This window comes from Dama dama, chromosome 12 (assembly GCF_033118175.1).
Source record: "Dama dama isolate Ldn47 chromosome 12, ASM3311817v1, whole genome shotgun sequence".
NCBI lineage: Eukaryota > Metazoa > Chordata > Mammalia > Artiodactyla > Cervidae > Dama > Dama dama.
This window is the reverse complement of record NC_083692.1, coordinates 58955142-58976213: the sequence shown is the minus strand read 5'-3', so window position 1 is coordinate 58976213 and position 21072 is coordinate 58955142. Positions and strand designations below refer to the sequence as shown.

Genomic DNA, 21072 nt, shown 5'->3' with positions numbered 1-21072 from the left:
TGAAGACCAGCACAGCTTTACCTATTTTTTGCTTAAATTTAAAAACTGCTTAAAGAGGAAAAATTTAACATGTCAATTAGAATTTGTATTCCCTCATATATGTTGGACAGTATTTCCCATGAGTATGAGCACAAAATTCACTTTATGTCTAGAATGCAGTGATAACAAATATCATAAATAGATAAAATCAGATCTTTATTTTTACCTGTTTGAAATGGCCCTGATTCTATTATTGTTAGTTATATGCCAACTTGTTTGTGGATGTCTGTATGTTTGAACATTATTCTGTTGGATATAACCTTGACTGGAGATAGTTTTAAAAGAAACACTTTCTGTGATGCACCCTTATAGTAAAAAAATGAATTTTAGTTGTGTTTAGAAACTGGATTATGTAAATAGCATGTGCTATAAATGATATGCTGTTTACTAATATAATTGCCACTGTCATTTAAAAAATCAGAAAATGTTTGTCTCATGTGAAACAGTGGTGATTCCGTGATGAAGAAAGGATCACGGATATGGTTAAGTATAAGCATACATTTTATAGAAGTCAGAAAAACATGACCACTTCTATCTCAGGTTTGTTTGATTACTATGTGATGAAGCAACTGATTGACCACAAGTTAGTCTGGAGATACTTTTCTATTCTGAATGGAATTCTTTAAAAATACTGGATAAATTAGGCAGTTACAGTCATCTGCCTCGTCAAGTGCATTGTTAGGGGTAAGGAAAAAAGAAAATATAAAATTTACACTATTGCAGAAGTTGGATGTCCTTCTTTGTCATTTGAATCAAAGTCTGTGTAACAAGAATTAGATTATATTGTGACTGGTTATTTAGCCCACTGTCAGCTCTATGCAAGAAGCTACTAGATACATCAGGAAGCCTCAAGCTATCATTAAACTGGCTGGGGTAGTCAAAATTATTGAACAGATGCCAGAATCACTGTGCAGTAAGTGAAAACAGTCAAATGCTGTCATGAAGAAAATTAATATAGCAGTAAACTGAAGTGCAGAAGAAATGTTTTGAAGATACAGTAAACAGTAAAGTACATCTTCAAAAACCATGGCCGAGAACTGCTACGAAATAGCAGCACATCGATCAAAAATGGGGTTGAACAATAAGAAACAGACATCAGCTTCATATTGCCCTTATGTCCAGGGGACAAAGATGAAAAAGCTTTTTGAATAGAAACAATAGGCCAAATCAAAGCTAATTATATGTCATCATTTTAAGTATCACTGTACAAAGCTAGCAATTCTCAATAATATCACTTTGGCCTATTATTGTTAGCGTTTAGTTACTAGGTTAGTATATATACACACATATAGGCGTGTGCAGTATACATATATATACAACATATACATAGAGTGTAAAAAGATATTTCAGGGAAAATATCAACTTAAAACATAATATCTCTTATGACCCAAGTGAAAATTTATAAGCAGTTTCTTCCAAAACCCAGATCACGGTATATAATCCTGCCTGTTGCTCTGTCTCCAGGTCTGAGGCTGAACTGGAGAGAATGGAGTATTAATTACTTTCAGGCTGGCAGGATCAGTTCTTGCAAAGCCTGTAGATCTTGTTCTACCCCTTGGTCAACGGCCAAGCTTCATGCCATTGTTTGCAAGGGTAACTGGGTGAACAAATGTAGACAGATTATAGTCAACCCATCTTGCCTGCAAAAATGACTAAGATGCATCATTTTCCAAAGGTAAAGACCAAAGTATATGTAAGAAGTGTCTATAAACACATCACTAAATATATAGGCAGATAAATTACAGTCCTTTTATGATAATCCATATGATTTTAAATATTTTGAATGACTCAAATATTCAAGAAGTTTCCATATATAAAAATCAAGAACTAGAACAAGCAGGAAATGGAATTTTAAACATTTTGCTTTTAAGAACTAAAACCCTCCTTAAATATGATGAGAAAATCTCAAGAGGCAGGAGACAGGACTCAAAGCAACAGAGATCCAAAAAAAATATGTGGGCATTCTGTAATCCATTTTCACTTGTTCTATCTGGTACGATTATAGCATAAATCTTTTTTTTTTTTCTTGCATCTCTATTTTGCCAGAGGTATGGGCGAGTACAGTATATACAGTTTATATTCTGCCCATCAGCTCAGCTACTTAGATACAATAAAAATACAAGTGAAAATCCAAAGAAGTTGTTCCTTTCTGTTGTGGACAGCATTATTTGCATGGAAGACTGCCTCTGGAATTTTCCTTCACATCTTGCCATGTGGCTTCCCCCACTTAGCTACTTAAGTTTTCTCCTGAGGCTTTTTCCAACGTTGTGATTGTTTTCAACCATGTGTGTTTTATTCAAATTGATGACCGACTCTTTTTTTTTTTATCATCAATCTCCAAGCTGTTTAAATGTTTGGAAAGTGGTAGTTAAGTTTCTTGGTGTTATAGCAATATTTCTTGTTATCCAGAGCTGGAAGGATGCTGCTGCTGGTCAGCTGAGGTAGGCACTGCAACTGAAAATACGAAACAGAATTACGTTCAGTGCCACCGCTTTCTTCATTATCCATAACATATTCAAAAAAAGGTAAATAATTTTTTCAGCACAGAAATACTCTTTCTGCATAGAATCCGGGATCTGAGAGAGAACAGAATGTTTACATCTGGACCTCAGGGGCTTCAATCAAGATGGAGGAATTGAGGGACATGGAGCTCACGGCCTCCTATAAATCTGGTCTCTGGTTTTCCTTTTCAAGATTTATTGTTTATTATAAAGCAAAACATGTACATTAAAGGAAATTTAGAGGATATGAAAAGGAAGGAGTAATCTACATGTTAACCTTATTGGGGAAAAAGCACAGATTCACAGGAGTTAAGAGCTTGCTGGGAACTTAGGGACCATTTAAGCCAATACCTTGTCTTACAGCAAAGAAAACTGATGTCTGAAGCATTCAGATGGCCACCTACTACCTTACTTAAAATGGCAACCCACTGCAGTATTCTTGCCTGGAGAATCCCATGGACGGAGGAGCCTGGTGGGTCCACGGGGTCACTAAGAGTCAGACATGACTGAGCAACTTCACTTCACTTCACACCTTACTTAAAAAGGCAAAACTGCTCCTTTAATGCTGCCAGAAAATGTTTGAATTCATCCTCAATGTCAAGCAAAAGCAAGGGAACACATATTTTTTATGGTACTATATGGACTTAGGTATCTGAAAAACGAATACTTTTCAGGACTTTTAAATCAAACCTACAAGCGATATACAAATTAGTGAGGTTCCCCTATTCTTTCAAGTAAAAATATTTCTATCAAGACCCTTTACTCCTAAACACAAAGAAACAGTAAGGTAAGGGGAAACTCTGAGGGGAAAGTCTATCTCCAGTCTGCTTTGTATGAAAAGCATTCTTAACTTCCTAACCTGGTCTGTTTCAGGGCACTGGGTTTCATGCTGTGCCTGTTCCTAATGGACCATCCACCCTCTTCTCTCCTCCAAACCTCACAGACACCACCCAGATGCCACTCAGCAGTGGAAGCTTCAAAGGGAAAGACTAAGGCAAGATAATTTAAAGCTTAAGGGGCACCTGAGCAGATCCAGAAGCAATCGGGAGCAGCCAGCTCATCCTAACTGTGGTTCTAATACAATCCATTCTAAATCATTACAGCTCTTGGCTTATGACAAGACCCTTCATGCAAGGCCACGCTTCCCACTTTACAGCAATCACAAATCTTCCCAGGCTCCCAGTATGCAGCCTGGATACTGTGCTCTGGTTAAATGAACTGTTCTGCCGTGCTCATTGAAAGCACTCATCACCACCTTTACCGTAGCCAACTCTGATGACTAACGGGCCAAGGAGGAAAACAGTTCACTTTTCAGATAAAGCTGGAATGTCAATCAATACTGAAGGTAAACATGATGACAGAGAGCTGCCTGGGTAAATTTAATTTCCTTTTCCAAAGCACAAGAAGCATGCTCAGCGGGATTCACACCCTGGTCTCTGTCTGGGACCTGTGCTTCTGCACACCAAAAGCCCTGGCCCCTGGGTGGCAGCAGGGAGCCACTAGGCAAGGGCATCTTTAGGATTCAGGAAGAAGGGCCCTTAACAGGTAAGTGTCTCTGGGACCCTGGCCGGTAGATCTTGTGACCTGTGTGTCCTCACTCAAGAATAACAGGATGCTGGAACTGCAAGCCACAACCTCACCTCAAGTACAGATTCAGACTCTCTGTACCAGACGGCAGGTAGGAACTCATTTGAAATTGCAACCTCGCATGTTTCTGTAAAGCAGTGCCCCATTTTTACCCCCGGCAAGTGCGTTCGGCTCTGTCGTAGGGTCTTCTTTGTTGGTTTCTCCTGCTCTTTTGCCGAATCCCCCGTTCCTCTGATACTGTCAAAATACGAATGCTGCAACAGCTGCTCACACGTCAGTCTCTCGGCAGGATTCATGTGGAGACAGCCCTAAGAGAACAGAAAATCCCCTCTTCTTACTCTCTCAAACTGTATAAACTTATTAATATCATTTTTTCTTCTTTGAAATATTAAACTCTTCAGTTGGGAACGAAAGGAGGAAAAAGTAAGAAAAACACACCAATCATGACTTTCATTCCTTCCACAATCATTCCTGAATGGGTAACCACATAATGAATTAATAAATAGTTTCTAGGAATAGTAACAAATCATTTTCTTCACCTTGTCGTGTTCTTGAGGCAGCCGGTGCCCTGCCCTGAGGGAGTAGGGCATGACTTTTGAGCTCACCTCAGTGCCCCACTAGGATAATCCTCCCAACCCATTTTGGGCACTTGACTGTACTTTGTAAAAGCTAGTTTTTTTACTTAAAAAATAATACCTACACATGATGAACATAAACTTCATACAGTATGTAGCAAAGTCTCTCCATCAATCTAGTTCTCCCATTCTGTCATCTAAAATCAATCATGTTTTGTATATTCTTCCAGAAATAGCCTATGTATTACATGTGTGTAAGGAAGAAGAGACATACCTCTCTTTACGTTACATCATTCTTAACTATTTCCTATGCCAGTAAATAGGCTAGCGGGCTCATACTTGGATAGATTAAATCTCACAATTACATACCTCAAGGAACTGTCTCATTTCTAAAATTATAAATGCATCAGTAAATGTTTTAAATACTTTTTGTAGTGGGTGGGACATTGACCTTAACTTGCAAATATTTTAATTGGTACCTTATTTTACACAAGGACTATATACTTTTGAAAATGTGTATGGAAATCAAATTTTAAAGTTGAAACCTACTTTCAATATATTAGACAGTTGGTTATTTAAAAGAATCCTATGGCTAAGCAGTTGTTTGTTGTTTGTTTGTTTTTTTTTTAAGAAAAGGATCCTTTTTGTAAAACAAACATTCCTCCTCTTAAATTTCTATTTTGTGTAAATTTACATTTCAAGTACAATATTAGGGTTACTTAAAGTGAAAAATACTTACAGATGTTTTCACTGTTATGTGACTCATTTTAAAAATGAAAAGTACATATACTTTTCAAGTGAGAAGAATTCTAAAAGGAACACTTTTCAATCCATGGATTGACATAAATCATTCAGATTCCCCAATGATACAGTTGTCCTGTATTCCCAGGTCTGTTGGAAGCCATGGTTTTACCTTTAAGAGGCCCAGGGCAGGATAAGAGATGTTTGGAAATTTTAATTCAAGCGGTTCCTGTTGAAAAAGAAAGAAAGAAAACAGGGATTTTATTTACAGCATATATTCAAATATAAAGTTACTTCAGATTGAATTTTTGAGTGTGAGAAACATCTTCCTGGAACCTTCTTTGCTTCCTCCACCCTCTGCCCACCCCACCTCCCACCTATGTCTGTTTCATAAGTTCCTTCTTTCCCCACTTCCAAAATGTTTTATAAGCTTATACTCTCCCCCATCCTCCAAACTGCTTTTCCAAAATTTCTTCCTAACCATTTACCCCCTTTACTTCCTAAAGAACAGATTCAGGTAGTAAACGGTGAGGGAATACTAATGAAAAAAAACAAAACACTCGTCAAGCAATTGTTATTTCCCTGTTTTCTTCTCCAATTTATATAACTTGCCTTGTCTCAGAATAACGTTTGTCATTTCTAGAAAGGGGTCCTAATTATGGCATTTATTGACATTTACCTAAAGGGAACTATGTAACAAAGATTTTTTTTTCCCCCTACCCAGGTGAACAGATGTTCTTGGTTTTCTGGAATAAACACTGTTCTCTCCTCCCACAGGAGCCTGCTGTCCCCCTGATTATCCTACTGTTTAAAGAGTCTCCTGAGCAGATATCCATCAATCTCCCTTTGGCCATTTAAGGCTATTTTGCTCTGGTCACAAGCAGGCGACAATCAGGAATAAGAAACACTATAAAATAGAAGGAATGCCGTATGTCAGGCAGACAGGCCAGTTCAAGTCTCCCACACTGCAGGCGGATTCTTTACCGTCTGAGCCACCAGGAAGGCCCATACCACTGATAAAGAGGCTAAAAAGGAGGAAAACTGAGAAACTAAGAGCTAACCAGGCTGAGTAAAATAAATGACTGAGATGAACTGTGCGTATAAAGACGGCGGTTCCCTGGTGCTGCCATCAAGCTTAAGAGCACAGTGTTACTTAGTTCAGGGAACCAGCCAACAGCAACCAATTCCCAAGTGTGCAGTTATTCATCACTGATAAGATAAGAGCCTCAGTTGTGGAGTTGCCTAAGATCAACAGGGAAAAATAAAATCCTAAAACAGATCTGTATGAGCCTTTGAGAGCAGCCCACTCCACTCCCAAAGCTAAACTATTTCTCTCGCTGTTTCTGTGTGTTGAATCTGAGTGCCACTGGAGACTGCCTTGACATTGCTGACACTGAGGTCTGCTGTTTCAGCAAGGACGCCTGGAACGAGGCGGGCTGGTTGGCTGCGATAGGCAGGGATCCATCCTGCCTGCTTAGCCGGTTTCCCTGCCCCAGAAGCATGCAGGCCTCCTTCGGGCAGGGCTGCTGACCGGCAGAGGGACTCGGGCACAGATATTCAGCCTGCGCAGCCCCCACGCTGCGTCTTCCTGTGTTTCTGTCAACAGGAAATCCCCTGCAGGACAACCTCTGGGAAACCATGGGAAGCCTTTTACACTGATGAAACCTGGGTTCTTTCTGAGGTTTCACTGGTAGAAGAGCGAACAGGAAGTTCGCTAAGGGATATTTAGTGTGACACTGGGAATGTCCAGATCACAAGGGGGCAGCTGGGTCGCCTGCCATATGTCAGGTGTCATTCCTGCTTCTGTGGCCTTGAAGGCTCCCCGCTGCCCCACTTTTCCTATTCCCAGTGCTGCCGGAGCGGGGCGGCAGGGCAGTGGGAGGTGGGAGACTTCACTGCAGGACAGGCCCCGAGTTTGCAGGGACAGACAGCTCTGATGGAACCAGATGGAGCCTCCACCCGGAAACTGAGCAATGGAGGAGGGTTCACTTCAGTGTGAAACTACCTTCCTTAGACAGTAGGAACTCAGGACTTCATAGACCTTAACTGTGTTCTGAAATGTTTCTGATTATAATACAGACTCATTAGAAGACACTTGAAAATATTTAAAAAACCATAAAGAAAGAAACAAATTGTCTCACCACAAAGAGACATTTGCTGTTAATATTTTGGTATACTATACCTTGCAGCCATTTATTTCACAAACATAAAAATCTTTCTAGCCTGATTTTCGTAAGGTTATCATATTATATTTATACATGTAAACATTTATTAAATTTATTAAAATTATGTCAAATTATGTATACAGTTTTATAACTTCTTTTCATTTAGTAATATGTTACGGACCTTTTTTATCAGGTGATTACATATGAATCTAATTATTTTTATTGGCTATGTGGTATTTCTATTGTAAGGACATACCATAACCTATTTAATTAATTCTCTACTGATGGAACACTAAAGGAAATGATTTCTGTTAAAGAATGTCATGTTTCCATTAAAGAATGTTTGTTGTATCTTTATACTCTTGTCTAATAGTTTCACTGGACTAAATTCTTGAAATTTAGATTATGCACATTTTAGATTTTTTCAGTTTTTGAAAAATAAGTGTTTTCTCCACATTAGCCAAAAGAACAGGTATCAGAGTGAGACTGGCCAAGCAAGTTCATCACCATTTTCCCCCATGGTCTGGAACTGAGCGCACAGTAGAATAGAGGTTTGGACCATGCTGGATTTTTCTGGAGGAGTCATCATCTACAAGCTGATCAGCTTTGAGCTTTGTAGCTTCAACTGCTGAAAATGATGGACACATGAGTTTGGGGCAGGCAGCTCTGCAATCCTGTCCAACATGATGGCTATGCTCTATCAGCTGTCTATAAATTAGCACTGAAGGCCAGGGTCTTGTAGCGAATTTGCCCCAGTTTTCTTTTCCACTCTTAGACTGATCTTCTGGTGCCAAGTGGACCATGGGGCTCAGGCAAGTGCAGAACTATCAAAACCTAGTTAGACTGCAACTCCCCATGTATATTCATTGAGTGAGAATGATCACCACTAAAATACCCTGGTAAACGTAGCTCTGACCTGCAGAACTCTTACCAAAATAGGTCACTCACCATATCGTCAGGGTCTGGAATTTTTACCCCACTGAAGTACTGATTTGTGCTAAATACGTGTTGGTGCCTAGGAATGAGGTCTCCTTTGGACAAGAAGAAAGAGAAAGGTAAAATTAGATCAGTTATATATATATATATATATTACAAAATACTGGGTATAGTCTCCTGAAACTAACACAATATTGTAAGTCAATTATACTTCAATAAAAATTTTTTAAAAACAAAAAATAGAAAAACAGTGTTTTTCATCCACTCAAAAAAAATTAGATCAGTTAGCAAGCACTGCTCTATGGCTTCCTTCCATTGGTGCTGTATCAGTCAGGGCCTATACCTACAAAGGACACCGTTCATGGAGCCATTACAGTGAGACTCTGCGAGTTTCCCTCTTTCGTGACCGTAAAGGGCACTGGATGACACTAAGAACTTGGCTCTGCCCTGACATGGGTAAAACTATCTGGTTTCCAAAAGATGGGACAAAAACCAGCACTTACCCAAGGTTTTCCTAATCAGATAGAGCTGATCCACATCTGATTTTCCTGGCCACAGAGGAACCCCTGACAGCAGCTCAGCAAAGACACAGCCAATCGCCCAAACATCCACTGGGGGGCCGTATTGCGTGTCCCCCACCAACAGCTCTGGGGAGCGGTACCAGCGGGTGGCCACGTAGTCTGTGTAGTAGTCGCTAGGTCCAGCTGGCCAGTGATGGGACATGGAAAATAGAGGGCGCAGTGCAAGCAGGGAATCAGAACCGGGAAGGGGGAAGACCTGAGAAATCAAGCTTATGCCCCACCTGTGGTTTTTCTAAATCAGTGCTTCACAATACTGGTTAAACATGAAAACCACCTGGAATATAGTACTTTTTACAAATTACTGATGTTTGAGCCCCACACCAGTCCAATTAAACCAGAATCCCCAGAGGGGTAGCAGTATGGTTTTTAGAGTTTATAGCTTCCCAGATGATTCTAATCTACAGCCAACATTGAAAACTACTCTTCTAAAATAGTAGTTTTAAAAAGCACTATTTTAGCAAAAAATGGTAGAAACTAGGAGGGTAATATACATATCAGTAAGCCCTTTATTGTGATAACATTTACATATAGCATATACATTTTTAAACCACTGTATGTGTGTCTTCAGTAATTGTAGACTTGTAATTTATAGCAAGCTTATGCCGTAAATATACAAGAACTAGCCTCCTATAGCACTTAGATCTTTATCATATTAAAAATCTTCCTAGCTTTGACACTTAACTAAAGAACACTTTGATACTCACTCAAAAGTCGAGCGAATCCAAAGTCACAAAGCTTAATCACAGACTGTTTCGTGACGAGAATGTTTTCCGGCTTCACATCCCTGTGTATGCACTAGTCACAAACATCAAACCCGAGCAGATTAAACAGGAGCAACCCTAATATATGGACTAAATAAAATACATGAATATCCAGCAAATATCTGAGGCTGTTTGGACCTCTCACTGACCTTTTAGATAACAGACTACAAAACAGTAGTCAACCCCGATTCCTGAAGGGCCCTAAAGGACCAACAAATGTGAAAAGAAAAATGAAAGTCGGGTAGCCAGATAAACAACAAATAATTTTTTTAGTAGAAGTACATCCCATGTAGTGTTTGGAACATATTTATACTAAAGTATTTATGACTGTTCACCTGAAATTCAAATTTAACTGGGTGTATTTAATCTAGTTACTTTAGGTGATAGAGAAAATGTTAAAAGGCTCTGGGTGAGGACCGCAGCATGGCTGTAGGAGCTGCAAGTTGGTGCCTAAGCAGAATTCATAATCCAGTTGTTTAACTGAGAACAGAACACATTCCGCCTGGTAAACAGGACAAGCCCTGGGCCTGCTGAGATAAGCTGAGGAAGAGATGGGCGGGAAACAGCAGCTTGCCAAGAGACCTCCCTTCCAGCTCTGACATTTGTCCCCACAAGATAAACAAACGCAGGCAGCGCACACCCTCTGGGGAGTCACTAGATGTCAGCTCCATCCCACACACATCCAGCCTCCTTACTGCCCATCCACCCCACCGGATGTAGCCCCCACACCACCGCTAGGGTTTAGACACAAATCACCTGTGGTTTCCAGACCACAGCTGACATTGTTTAACAGGGTGATGTTAGAAGAATGCCTAAGAACCTTCACATGATTTTCCTATTAAATAGTGCTTTTTTTGGTAAGGAACAAATCTTCAACAACAATAAAAAAAAAACAACCAATTAGCAATTACATAAAAACAACAGTGGGGTCAAAATACTGTCCAGGTTCCTAATAACCTTCCCTTCCATCTATTTTCCTCTCCGGAGGAGAATGTTGGAGGCTTCTGCAATCCGAGAGACGCTCTCTGGCTTAGAGCTGAATCCCTGGGGTGTTCTTGACTTTCTAAAATTTGGAGCTAGGACAGAGGTTCCTCTCATGCCTGGCCTAGTTCTCACTCCAAAGGATCTTCAGGGTGAGACCCGGGTGTCAGTGTTTCCCCATGGGTATTTATTATTCTGGAAAAATTGGGGGGAGACAATTTTTTAATTATTTTGTTACAACAGATCTGGTTCTCAGCAATTAAAGGCCCTGAGATCTCCACTTTTTTACCCCTGGCTTCAAATATTACTATAAATGGGTACACCCTTGAATATCGTGATGACAGATGGTCAGAAGTACTTGTAAGCAAGAATGTGCTCCTATTCTGTTCTGGGAATTCTTTACAAGTTTCTACAGCCCTCCCCACAAGCACATGTGGCCAAACAATTTCAGGGGCTCTCCAGGGAGCTGTGGTATGCATTATATTTGTTCTCAGTGTCTCTGCTTTTCCCCACCAGGGCCTTTCTGCCGTCTCTCTTGCTCCCCCCATTCCCCACCCCACTCCTAAAACCTGCCATCAGGAAACTGCTGGCCCTTACTCGCAGTGAAGAGCAGTATGTATAAGGCATCCACACTCTCTGGTGTGCACGCATTTGGATACAGATTGTAGCCTTCAGCTAAGGTGGAGGCTCAGCTGGGAGAAGTGCTGCCTACTCTTGTATTTCCTTCTGGGAAGGCAGCTTCGGGGCCAAAAAAAAAAATTAGAACAGCTCAAGGAAGGCATTTCAGCCCTACCAGTGAAATTGACCCTGGCCGTTGTCAGGATGACAAAATGCAGTGAACTGCCCTTGGGACCAAAGTGAAGCTCTGATATTGGAGTCTGGCTTCCTGCATGGAGGGAGTGGGCTGTGTTGAATCCAAGGGAGCAGCAGGCTATCCAGTATCTGTGAAGTCACACCATCTGGGCAGCAGTCTACCTCCTGCCAGCTGCTGTGGCTGAGAGTGCTCACAAGGTTTCCACTGGCTGCTTCGTTGCAGCTCTGGCACTCCTAACTCACCTATGCAGACACGAGCAGGGGTGCATCACACTTGGGACTCCACGTAATGCATGCAAGAGGCATGAGTCACCTGGGGTTCCCCGCCCCAATTTCACAGTATTTTGAGGGTACCAGAGCAACATGGACTCCAAGTGAGAAGGAGTCTACCTTAAATCTGGGTAGTTTCTAAGCAACACAAACAAAACTACTTTCTTAAAATCATAAACATACATCTTTAAAACCTGAACAAGAAGGAATAGCTTAGGTTGGCATTTTTAGCTTCTATGTACCCCCGAAACAGGCTTATAAAGACTTGGGTGGAAAAGCCTATCCACAAAAGTATGATATAAACTCTGTACAAAGGTTCCACCTCAGGTGAAGGGAGGCCTTCTGATTTTTAGACAGGGATCATGAGACTTACACTGTGTTTATGGCAAAAATTTACAGCTTGCAGTATCTGCCAAGTTATGCTCTTCACGAGATGTTCTGGTACCCTAAAAAAAAAAAAAAAAGCAACACAGACACATTCTTTAGTGTTTCAATGGAATTCAGCTCAAAAAGAAGAAAGTAAACCAAGACATGCTTAAGTAGTGGAAAATCCAAGGTGACACATATAGTCATCTAACTCACGGGAGAGGGTCCTGAGTGTAGAAAACCTGTGATGAGAACACTGCTGAATTCCAGGGATGGCAAGGTGCAAGAACATAACATCTACGCCTCTAGGAAAGGACCATGAAGACCCAGCAGGATTTCAACAAGTACTGAAGACCACCTACCTCGAACATCTGTGACTGGGAACCTGCCTGGTAACTGGAGTTCCACTACCATAAGGAGCTTTTTGTTGATGGCAAGTTAGTGAATATCAAGCATAAAAGATGCTGTCTATTTTTTCAAGTTGCCCCAACCGATGGCCTTGAAGTAGAACTCATCTTCCACAGGTGGGCCTGGGGTTTTTTCAGATTCCTGAGGAAGCACTTGTTTTTTAAGGTAATGAAGGTTTTATTGAAGGTAAAGAAGAGGTTTAGTTTACATTGCAAACCATGCAACAGAAGGTCAGAATAGCCGACCTGCATGCATTTGCCCAAATAGGCAGCATGGTTCTTTCCTCACACAGCTCCTCTCTGGTAGCCTGTTTCATCCTGCTTACATCTTCCTGCCCTGTCCTCTATCACAGCATCTAAACTTTATTCCACTGTTCCTAGCACTTCCTCCCTGACTCGGTTTACATAACCAGGGCAACCAGTAGCCCACAAGGTCCTTTGCACAAATCAGGAAACAGGACCTCCTTTGAGCGCACTTCTTAAAAATGTTTATTTATTTTATTGGCTGCCCTGGGTATTAGTTGCAGCATACAGGATCTTTAGCTGCAGAATGTGGGATCTACTTACCTGACTAGGGATCAAACCTGGACCCCATGCACTGGAAGCATGGAGTCTTAGCCACTGGACTGCTAGGGAAATCCCCTGAGAGTATTTTTTTTTAAATATTAGTCAATGAGTAAAATGAATGGTAAAGAACTCGCCTGCCAATGCAGGAAACATAAGAGACATGGGTTCAATCCCTGGGTGGGGAAGATCCCCTGGAGGAGAGCATGGCAACCCACTCCAGTATTCCTGCCTGGAGAATTCCATGGATAGAGGAGCCAGTAGACTACAGTCCACAGGGTCACAAAGAGTCCGACACGACTGAAGCGACTTAGCAAAATGAACCACAAAGAGAGTACATTTATTTTTCAGAGACCCTGGCCTACCAGTTAGACTTACTGTTTTTACAAATCAAACATTAAACAATGCTGTTGTGATCCTCAGCCAGAACTAATATGTATACTAGGGAGGAAACTCTTGAGTACTCGTGTCAAGGTGACCCAAAAAAGTCACTTCCAGCCTCTGGGAGGGGGTATGAGGCCACTGTTGTCACAGGCCAGATGTTCAGGAAATCCTTTCAGGCAGATAAGAGGACGCTGCAACAGTGGGACAATGTGGAGGAAACAAAGAGGCCACTTCCAGGAAGAAGATCTGGGACATTCCTGGGCTGAAGTAGCTTTTCTCCAATTTCTCTTCCTTATTCTAATGACACAAAGGTAGAGATGCCAGAAAAATCTCACCTGTCTAGAAAGAAAGACCTAGAAAAACACAACTAAGAAGAGGACATTTCTGGTGATGTATTTTCCTCAAGCCTCCATTTTTTGTCCAGGAAAAAAAAAAAAAACCCAGAATATATTTTGATTATGTAATAAAGTATTCATATACGGTGATTCAGAACCAGGCATCTAGTCTCTAAGAACATTTCCCAAAAGAAATTACGCAAAAAAGAGCATTTAAAAGTAAATTATAATACTGTGTCATTAGTGCTCCTCTAACACTAAGCACCTTATTACACAATTTTCAAACGTAAAAACTCTGTATCATCTTGGGTCAGCTGCTCACTTCATTTCCTGATTTTTCCGTGCGTTTTATCTGATCTCTAAGACCCCTTTTATATGACGATGATAGGAGTCAAGTTACTCACTGTCGGATAAGGGAGTGGCAGATGTGGAAAGAAAGAATAGAATCTCTTCTGTGCTGCTGGACTGGGGTTGGATACACATGCATGTACAGAGGGTGCTGCCCTGGAAAGGGCGCTGATATCTGACCCAGGTGCTCTAGAAAGCTCCTTGACATAGGACAATATCTGAGGTAGTGGTTAAGGTGATGAGAAGTGGCCAGATTTTTATAGAAAAAAAATCCATATTTTAAAAATAGAGTCTTCAGGATTCTCTGAGAGATTGGATATGAGATTCAGAGAGGAATCAAGGAATGACACCAAGGTGTCAGCTTGAGTCACTGGTTTATAGTGGGGCCCTTCCCTGGTAGCTCAGATGATAAAGAATCTGCCTGCAATGCAGCAGACCAGGGTTCAATCCCTGGTTCAGGAAGATCTCCTGGAGAAGGGAAGGGCAACCCAGTCCAGTATTCTTGCCTGGGAAATCCCACGGACCGAGGAGCCTGGCGGGCTACAGTCCATGGGGTTGCAAAGAGTCAGACACGACTGAGTGACTAACACACTTACTGTGGAGAACGCTAGGGGAAGAGCTGGTTTCAGGGAGGGAAGAGAAGTCGGGTGAGATGCTTCTTAGCCATACACGGGGAGACTCTGGGAAGGGAGTTCTGAATTCAGAAGGGAGATGTAAATTTGGGAAGCATAAGCATAGTGATGGAATTTGAGCTCTAGGACTGGATGAAGCCACTTAATGAGTGAATCTGGAAAAAAGAAGAGGTCAAGCCCGGAGGCCCTCAACATGCAGAGATCAGAAAAAGGAGGGGGACCCAGCAAGACTGGGGTTGGTCCTCAAGTGAAGTAAGATGACACTCAGGAGGTGTCCCTGAAGCCAACTGAAAAAAGTGTTTCAAAGGACTTCTGGGTTAAGATGGTGGACAGAACACACTCATCTATTTTCACTCTCTTCTAAAATCTAACTAGAACTACACTGAAGATCAACTGAAATATAAGCCATCCTCTCACCCTCAGGCAGCTTACAGTATCTTTAGGAAGATAAAAGTACAAGACGAGACATGTTGACAGCAGATGAGAGCGACACCGGTTCCTCTGGAGCCCGCTGGGCTGCGGGCCAGCTCGGCCGAGGCTCTCCCTCCAGACGGTGGAGTGAATGCATCTTCCACTAGTGGGAACAAGGCAAGGAGAAGTGTACCCCTGGGTCCTCCACACGGCTTTCCTCCTGCCTGCACTGGGGACTCTGTTTCACCCCCAGGAACATAAAAGCTTCCCAAGAGTTTGGCTCCAAGGAGGAGTGAGGGGGTGTCATTAGAAATGTCTGTGCTCTAGATTTCTGTTTGACTGTACCATTTTTAACCAACTGAAGATAAAGATGCTTGGTCACGATAAGCAAGCAAAGCCAGACTAAGGAAGACAAGACATCCAGGAAGCAGTGAATCCAACCCTAGAGAAACTCCAAGAGGGGATTCCAAGGATGACAGCAAAGGGAAGTCCCAGGGGGACAGCTGGTCAGCAGGCTTGCAGAACAAGCCAGACAGATGGAGAATGGGGATCTAAAGGCAGGACATTACCAGGAGGGAGAAAAGGAACAGATTACCTGATATGATTATCCTGTGGAAAAGTATACTAAGAGACTATAAAAAAGAGTGGGAAAAGTTAGCAATAGGGTTAAAGACTACTAAGCAAATTGCAAAAATAAGGCAAATATTAATTTGTAGAAAAAAGTATAAAAAGAAACTCCAGTATCATAAAATGCTCAACTATAAGTAATATTTCCATAGGCATAATAAAAGGAACGGTGAATTCTGAATTAATGAAATTTTAATGTAACTATTTGGGGGAAGAAGAAAGGGGAAGCAGAGAAAATAATGGAATAGGAAAACTAAATCCTTATCTATCAGAATAGTCTGTAGATAATGTCTAAAAATTAATATATCAATAGCAGTATATCACTCTTTTTATGACATTATATTGCTAGATTTAATTTGCTAGAGATTTTTGCATCTAGTTTATGAAGGATATCCATCTGTCATTTTCTTTCCTTGAAATGTTCTTGTCTAGTTCTGGTATCAGGCTATAGTGGCCTCATAATATGATTTGGAAATTGTTTCTTCCTTCTATATTTTATGAAAGAATTTGTGTAGGGTTGTTAATATTCCTTCCTTATATGTTTGAAGGAAATCATTCATCAAATATTATAATAATAGAAACCAAAGGAGTATGACTATAAGAACAAAAATACACATCACTGGAGATAAGATGAACTGGTTCAGTTTGACAAACCCTATAAGCCAATAATATCATTTTGAGAACTTCTAAAGAAAAAATAGAAAGAAGAAAAATCTATCTGTAGGAAGATTTTGATAGCAGAATCATTTAGCAGACAAAACACTGAAAATGGCCTCTATTCAACAATGGAGGAATGGTTAGATGGTAATATGAGATGTAACATCTTACAGTTAGTAATATGTCTAAAAATTATACTGCAACATATGTAGAAATGCATATGAGAGAATATTAAGTGAAGAACAGAACTGGGGTTTGGGGAGGGAAACAGTCATTTCATCATAGCAACATGGAGAATGTAGCACTTAGTTTGGAAGGGCAGCCAGTAGCCTGGCTCCTTTTTATGACGGTCTTCGGGCTTGCAGATATGGACACTAAATTTTCTCAGTGTACTAAGACAGTATCCACTACAGAGGGGCAGGTGAACATTAAACGAATTTACTAGCCCGATATGTAAAGCAAATTTATTCATCCATCTTCAAATTCTGAGTGCCAGTTTATGTTCTCTTTGTAGGCAATTCCATAGAGACACTCAAGTTCTAATCAGAATGGTGTTTGGTGAGGAAAGAGTTGAAATGAAAGAAAGTACACAGTTTGGTTATTGCCTTTAGGCTGAGATGGTTTAATTGTGCCCATCTCCAAATTAGAAGGGTCTTAGGCTCAGAGGTTAAAGCGTCTGCCTGCAATGTGAGAGACCTGGGCTCGATCCCTGGGTCGGGAAGATCCCCTGGAGAAGGAAATGGCAACCCACTCCAGTATTCTTGCCTGGAGAATCTCATGGACGGAGGAGCCTGGTGGCTCCACGGGGTCGCAAAGAGTCGGACACAACTGAGCGACTTCACTTTCACTTTGTCCTTAGATAAAACGTATGTGATCAGCCCAGCATCCATCCTACACCTTTAAGGATGATTTGCGTATCTCTGCCCTGATGCATTATGTGTTGGTTTCACAAAATAACTCCCAGAAAGCAAGCTTCTGCCTCTCCTTCCAAGTTTTGGGAAAGAAGACCTATGACCCTAATGTCCTGATAACAAAATTGAAATGAACAGAGAGAAACCTAAACAACTGTTGTGGGAAAGTGAAAAGGTCAAAGTGCATTTTAAATATTTCTTCAGAACTAAGAGAGACAAGAGAGATGACAAAGAAAGAATATGGATCTGTTGCCAGGTTCCCAGTATAGTAACTGTCCTTTCCACCACTGGTTCTCTAATATTTGCCACATAATAAAAAGTCAAACCATCAACATCCATTCAAAGTTCATTTCTACACCAAAGACAAGGATGAAAGGGCTGGCCAAGCTCCTATAGAAATAATATGTTCTTTTAAATTTATTCTATAGAAATATTTTTGCAAGTGATTATTTACTGTAACCTTATTACTAGGGAAAAACTAGAAACAATCTAAATATTTATCAGTAGGGGGTTGAATAAAGAAACCATGGTATGTCTGCACAATGGAATTTTATACCATTTAAAAAATATAAAAGCAGATATCTAAGAATACGGAGACAGCTCCCAAATACACTTAAAAAATGAAGAATAGTATATAGAGTACAATCTCTTTAAGTATTTATATAGAAATGCAAAAAAAATAATTAGAAAACTATTTCTCAAACATTATTTCTACATGTTTCTGTGTTGCTTGAAACATTTTCACAACAAACAATATATCACTTTTTTAAAAAAGAGATTTTTTAGGGTTAGCTCTGGAATTGCATTGTCAGAAACCAAAAACTTGTAGTAGTGCCCTTTACTCACCAGATGGTCTTTGAATAAACTATAAGAGAGTCAGAAGAGGATCTGGTTGAAATGGAATTTGCACAGGAAAAAAATGGGTGAAGTCCTGTGTCTGGCTGCACTTAAACAGGGGCAGAAAAACGCGGAGAGAACACATAAACCAATTGTTTACAAAACTCTGACAGAGGACAGACCAATGGTTTACAGAATAAGTAAAAAGCATATTAAGCCCTAAGGAAGATAAGAAATATGCTTGTTGAGAGCAAATCTAAGCAATATGGACACAACACAGGGAATAATAATGGATAAAGATTTATATATTTATATATGTATACAGGATATATTCTGGCATAAACTTGACTGTTACAGCAAGTTATAACATTGAAGTTATATTCATTATATATATTATATTCAGTATAGCATGAATGTGAATCTTCTCCAAAAGCTTTCCAGATGAGTTCAAAGTAACCAACATGTTATAAGAAGATGAATTAGTATCCACTTCAGATTCACAGTAGAGAGAAGTTCTTTGGTTCTGAGAGAACTTCAGAGAAGTTCTGAAGTTCTTGATAAAAATAATTTAGCAAGAATTATTTTTAATAATTAAAACATTGTCAGAGTAATAAATGGAACATGGAGAAAATAAAAAAAAAAGAAAAATATCTATACAAACATCACTCAGATAATCTCTGTTAAAATGTACATATTACTTTTTAAAATTTTCTACCTACATATAAATTGTATAAAAAGGAAACATGCTTTTATTATAGCACAGCTTTTTTTACCTTGCAACCACTCATGAACACTTTTATATGTAAATGTTTGTTTTATCTTATAAGCATGTTTCTTAGCAGCTCCACTGTATTCCATTATAAAGACATACTATACTTAACCAATCCTTTATCACTGAACATTTCAGTTGTTTCCAGTTTTTTTCATTAGAAACAATACTTAAAAACAGACACTTTTATAACTAAACTTTTTACACATATATTTATTTTCTGGGGTAAATTATCAGAAGCAGCATATGTGCCCAGTTGCTCAGTCAAGTCCAATTCTTCGCAAACCCATGGCCTATATGTAGCCCACCAGGCTCCTCTGTCCGTGGGATTCCCCAGGTAGGAACACTAGAGTCGGTTGCCATTCCCTCCTCCAGGGGATCTTCCCGACCAGGGATTGTACTCAAGTCTCCTGCATTGGCAGGTGGATTCTTTACCACTGAGCTACCTGGGAAGACCTATCAGCAGCAGACCCATTGATTGCCAAATTGCCCTCTGACAATCATTTCCTTTGACAGTATTAGGTTTAGAAAATTGTAATCAAAGTAATTATTTTTAAATTTAAAAAAACCATTGTTTTGATTACTCTTTAAAATCATCTTGTAAGGATCAATTTATTGATTTGCTGACTCAATCACTACACAACAGTACTGGGAATGTACCAAGTGCCAAAAGTTAACCTAGAAATTACTGAGGATACACAGGTGAGGAAGATACAACTCTTGCCCTTGAATATTTTATAGTTTACTGGGCAAATATAAATAATCCTGGAAGATATAATGAATACCAGAGGAAGGAACTCTCACCTCTCCTAAAGTGGATATCATTAGGAGGTCATATTTGGGCTATATCCAAGGGCAAGCAGAAGTTTGCCAGGCAAAATAGAGAAGGTAAGGCAAACCAGGTATCCTAAAGCCTAGAATGCAAATAATTTCATGGGACTGAAAACTGGTGGGAAGTGGGATGGACTTACAGAGTGAGACCTTGTATTGCATGCCAGGGGTTTTCACCACACCAGTAAGCTTTGAGGAGCTATCAAATTACTTATGCAGGGGAGTGGCATGGTCCACTTTATATTTTAGAAATCTGGCAGTTTGGTCCTCCCTGGGTTTGCCTATTTACCCCTAGAATGCCCTGTGATCACTATATTCCCAGGTACAAATTTCTAAAATATAAAGTGGAACATGCCACTTCCCTAAATAGTATGAAAGTTAGTCACTCAGTCGAATCCAACTCTTTGTGACCCCATGGACTGTAGACCTCCGGGCTCCTCTGTCCTTGGAATTCTCCAGGGAAGTATACTGGAGTGGGTTGCCGTTTCCTTCTCCAGGAGATCTTCCCAACCCAGGGATTGAACCCAGGTCTCCCAAATTGCAGGCAGAATCTTTACCGACTGAGCCACCAGGGACGCCACTCCTACCCAGTATAATGGAAAGTTACTTTTATTTTTAAAACACACACAAACAAAAATCCTTAAACTTCAGAGTAAATAGATACGATCTGATTTAGAATAAATCTTAGTCTTCAAACTTGCTCATTTATTGGTGTTCCTTAGGACAGTCTTATATTTGACAAACCATGGCACAGTGTCATTTAGAAATGAAGTTGCTTGTACTTAACCACACATGTCTCTATCAGATGTTCCCTTCTCTAACACACCTCTATATTAAAGCATTTTCTGGAACACATATTGGAGATTTTAGCCAGCAGAGTTAAAAAGAAAAAAAAATCTGCTTCCAGGACTCTCATCCCTCCTTGTCCTATCTTTTTATTCTTCTGCTTAAACTACATGCTAAAAAAATAACTGACTCCCAATTGTTTTCAACCTCCCACTAATCAGAGTTGGCAAGTGACTCAGTCGAACATGATTAATCAA

General features: G+C 40.2%; 1 protein-coding gene and 1 long non-coding RNA gene across 2 annotated transcripts in view; one reads left to right on the top strand and one right to left on the bottom strand.

Annotated features, from left to right (window-relative positions):
* Positions 1–176: 176 nt before the first annotated feature.
* Positions 177–21072, bottom strand: part of CDKL1 (cyclin dependent kinase like 1) — a 49422-nt gene continuing 28526 nt past the window's right edge. The window contains exons 4-10 of the mRNA XM_061157402.1: positions 12324–12396; positions 9830–9920; positions 9048–9248; positions 8557–8639; positions 5616–5672; positions 4280–4435; positions 177–2493 (exon numbers count right to left, since the gene is read on the bottom strand). Of these exons, the coding sequence (XP_061013385.1) occupies positions 2386–2493; positions 4280–4435; positions 5616–5672; positions 8557–8639; positions 9048–9248; positions 9830–9920; positions 12324–12396 (769 nt within the window). The 3' untranslated portion in view covers positions 177–2385. The remainder of the gene's footprint in view (positions 2494–4279; positions 4436–5615; positions 5673–8556; positions 8640–9047; positions 9249–9829; positions 9921–12323; positions 12397–21072) is intronic.
* Positions 2454–4273, top strand: LOC133066384 (uncharacterized). The gene is made up of 3 exons (XR_009695127.1): positions 2454–2564; positions 2904–3012; positions 3414–4273. It is a non-coding gene; the product is annotated as an uncharacterized LOC133066384 (long non-coding RNA).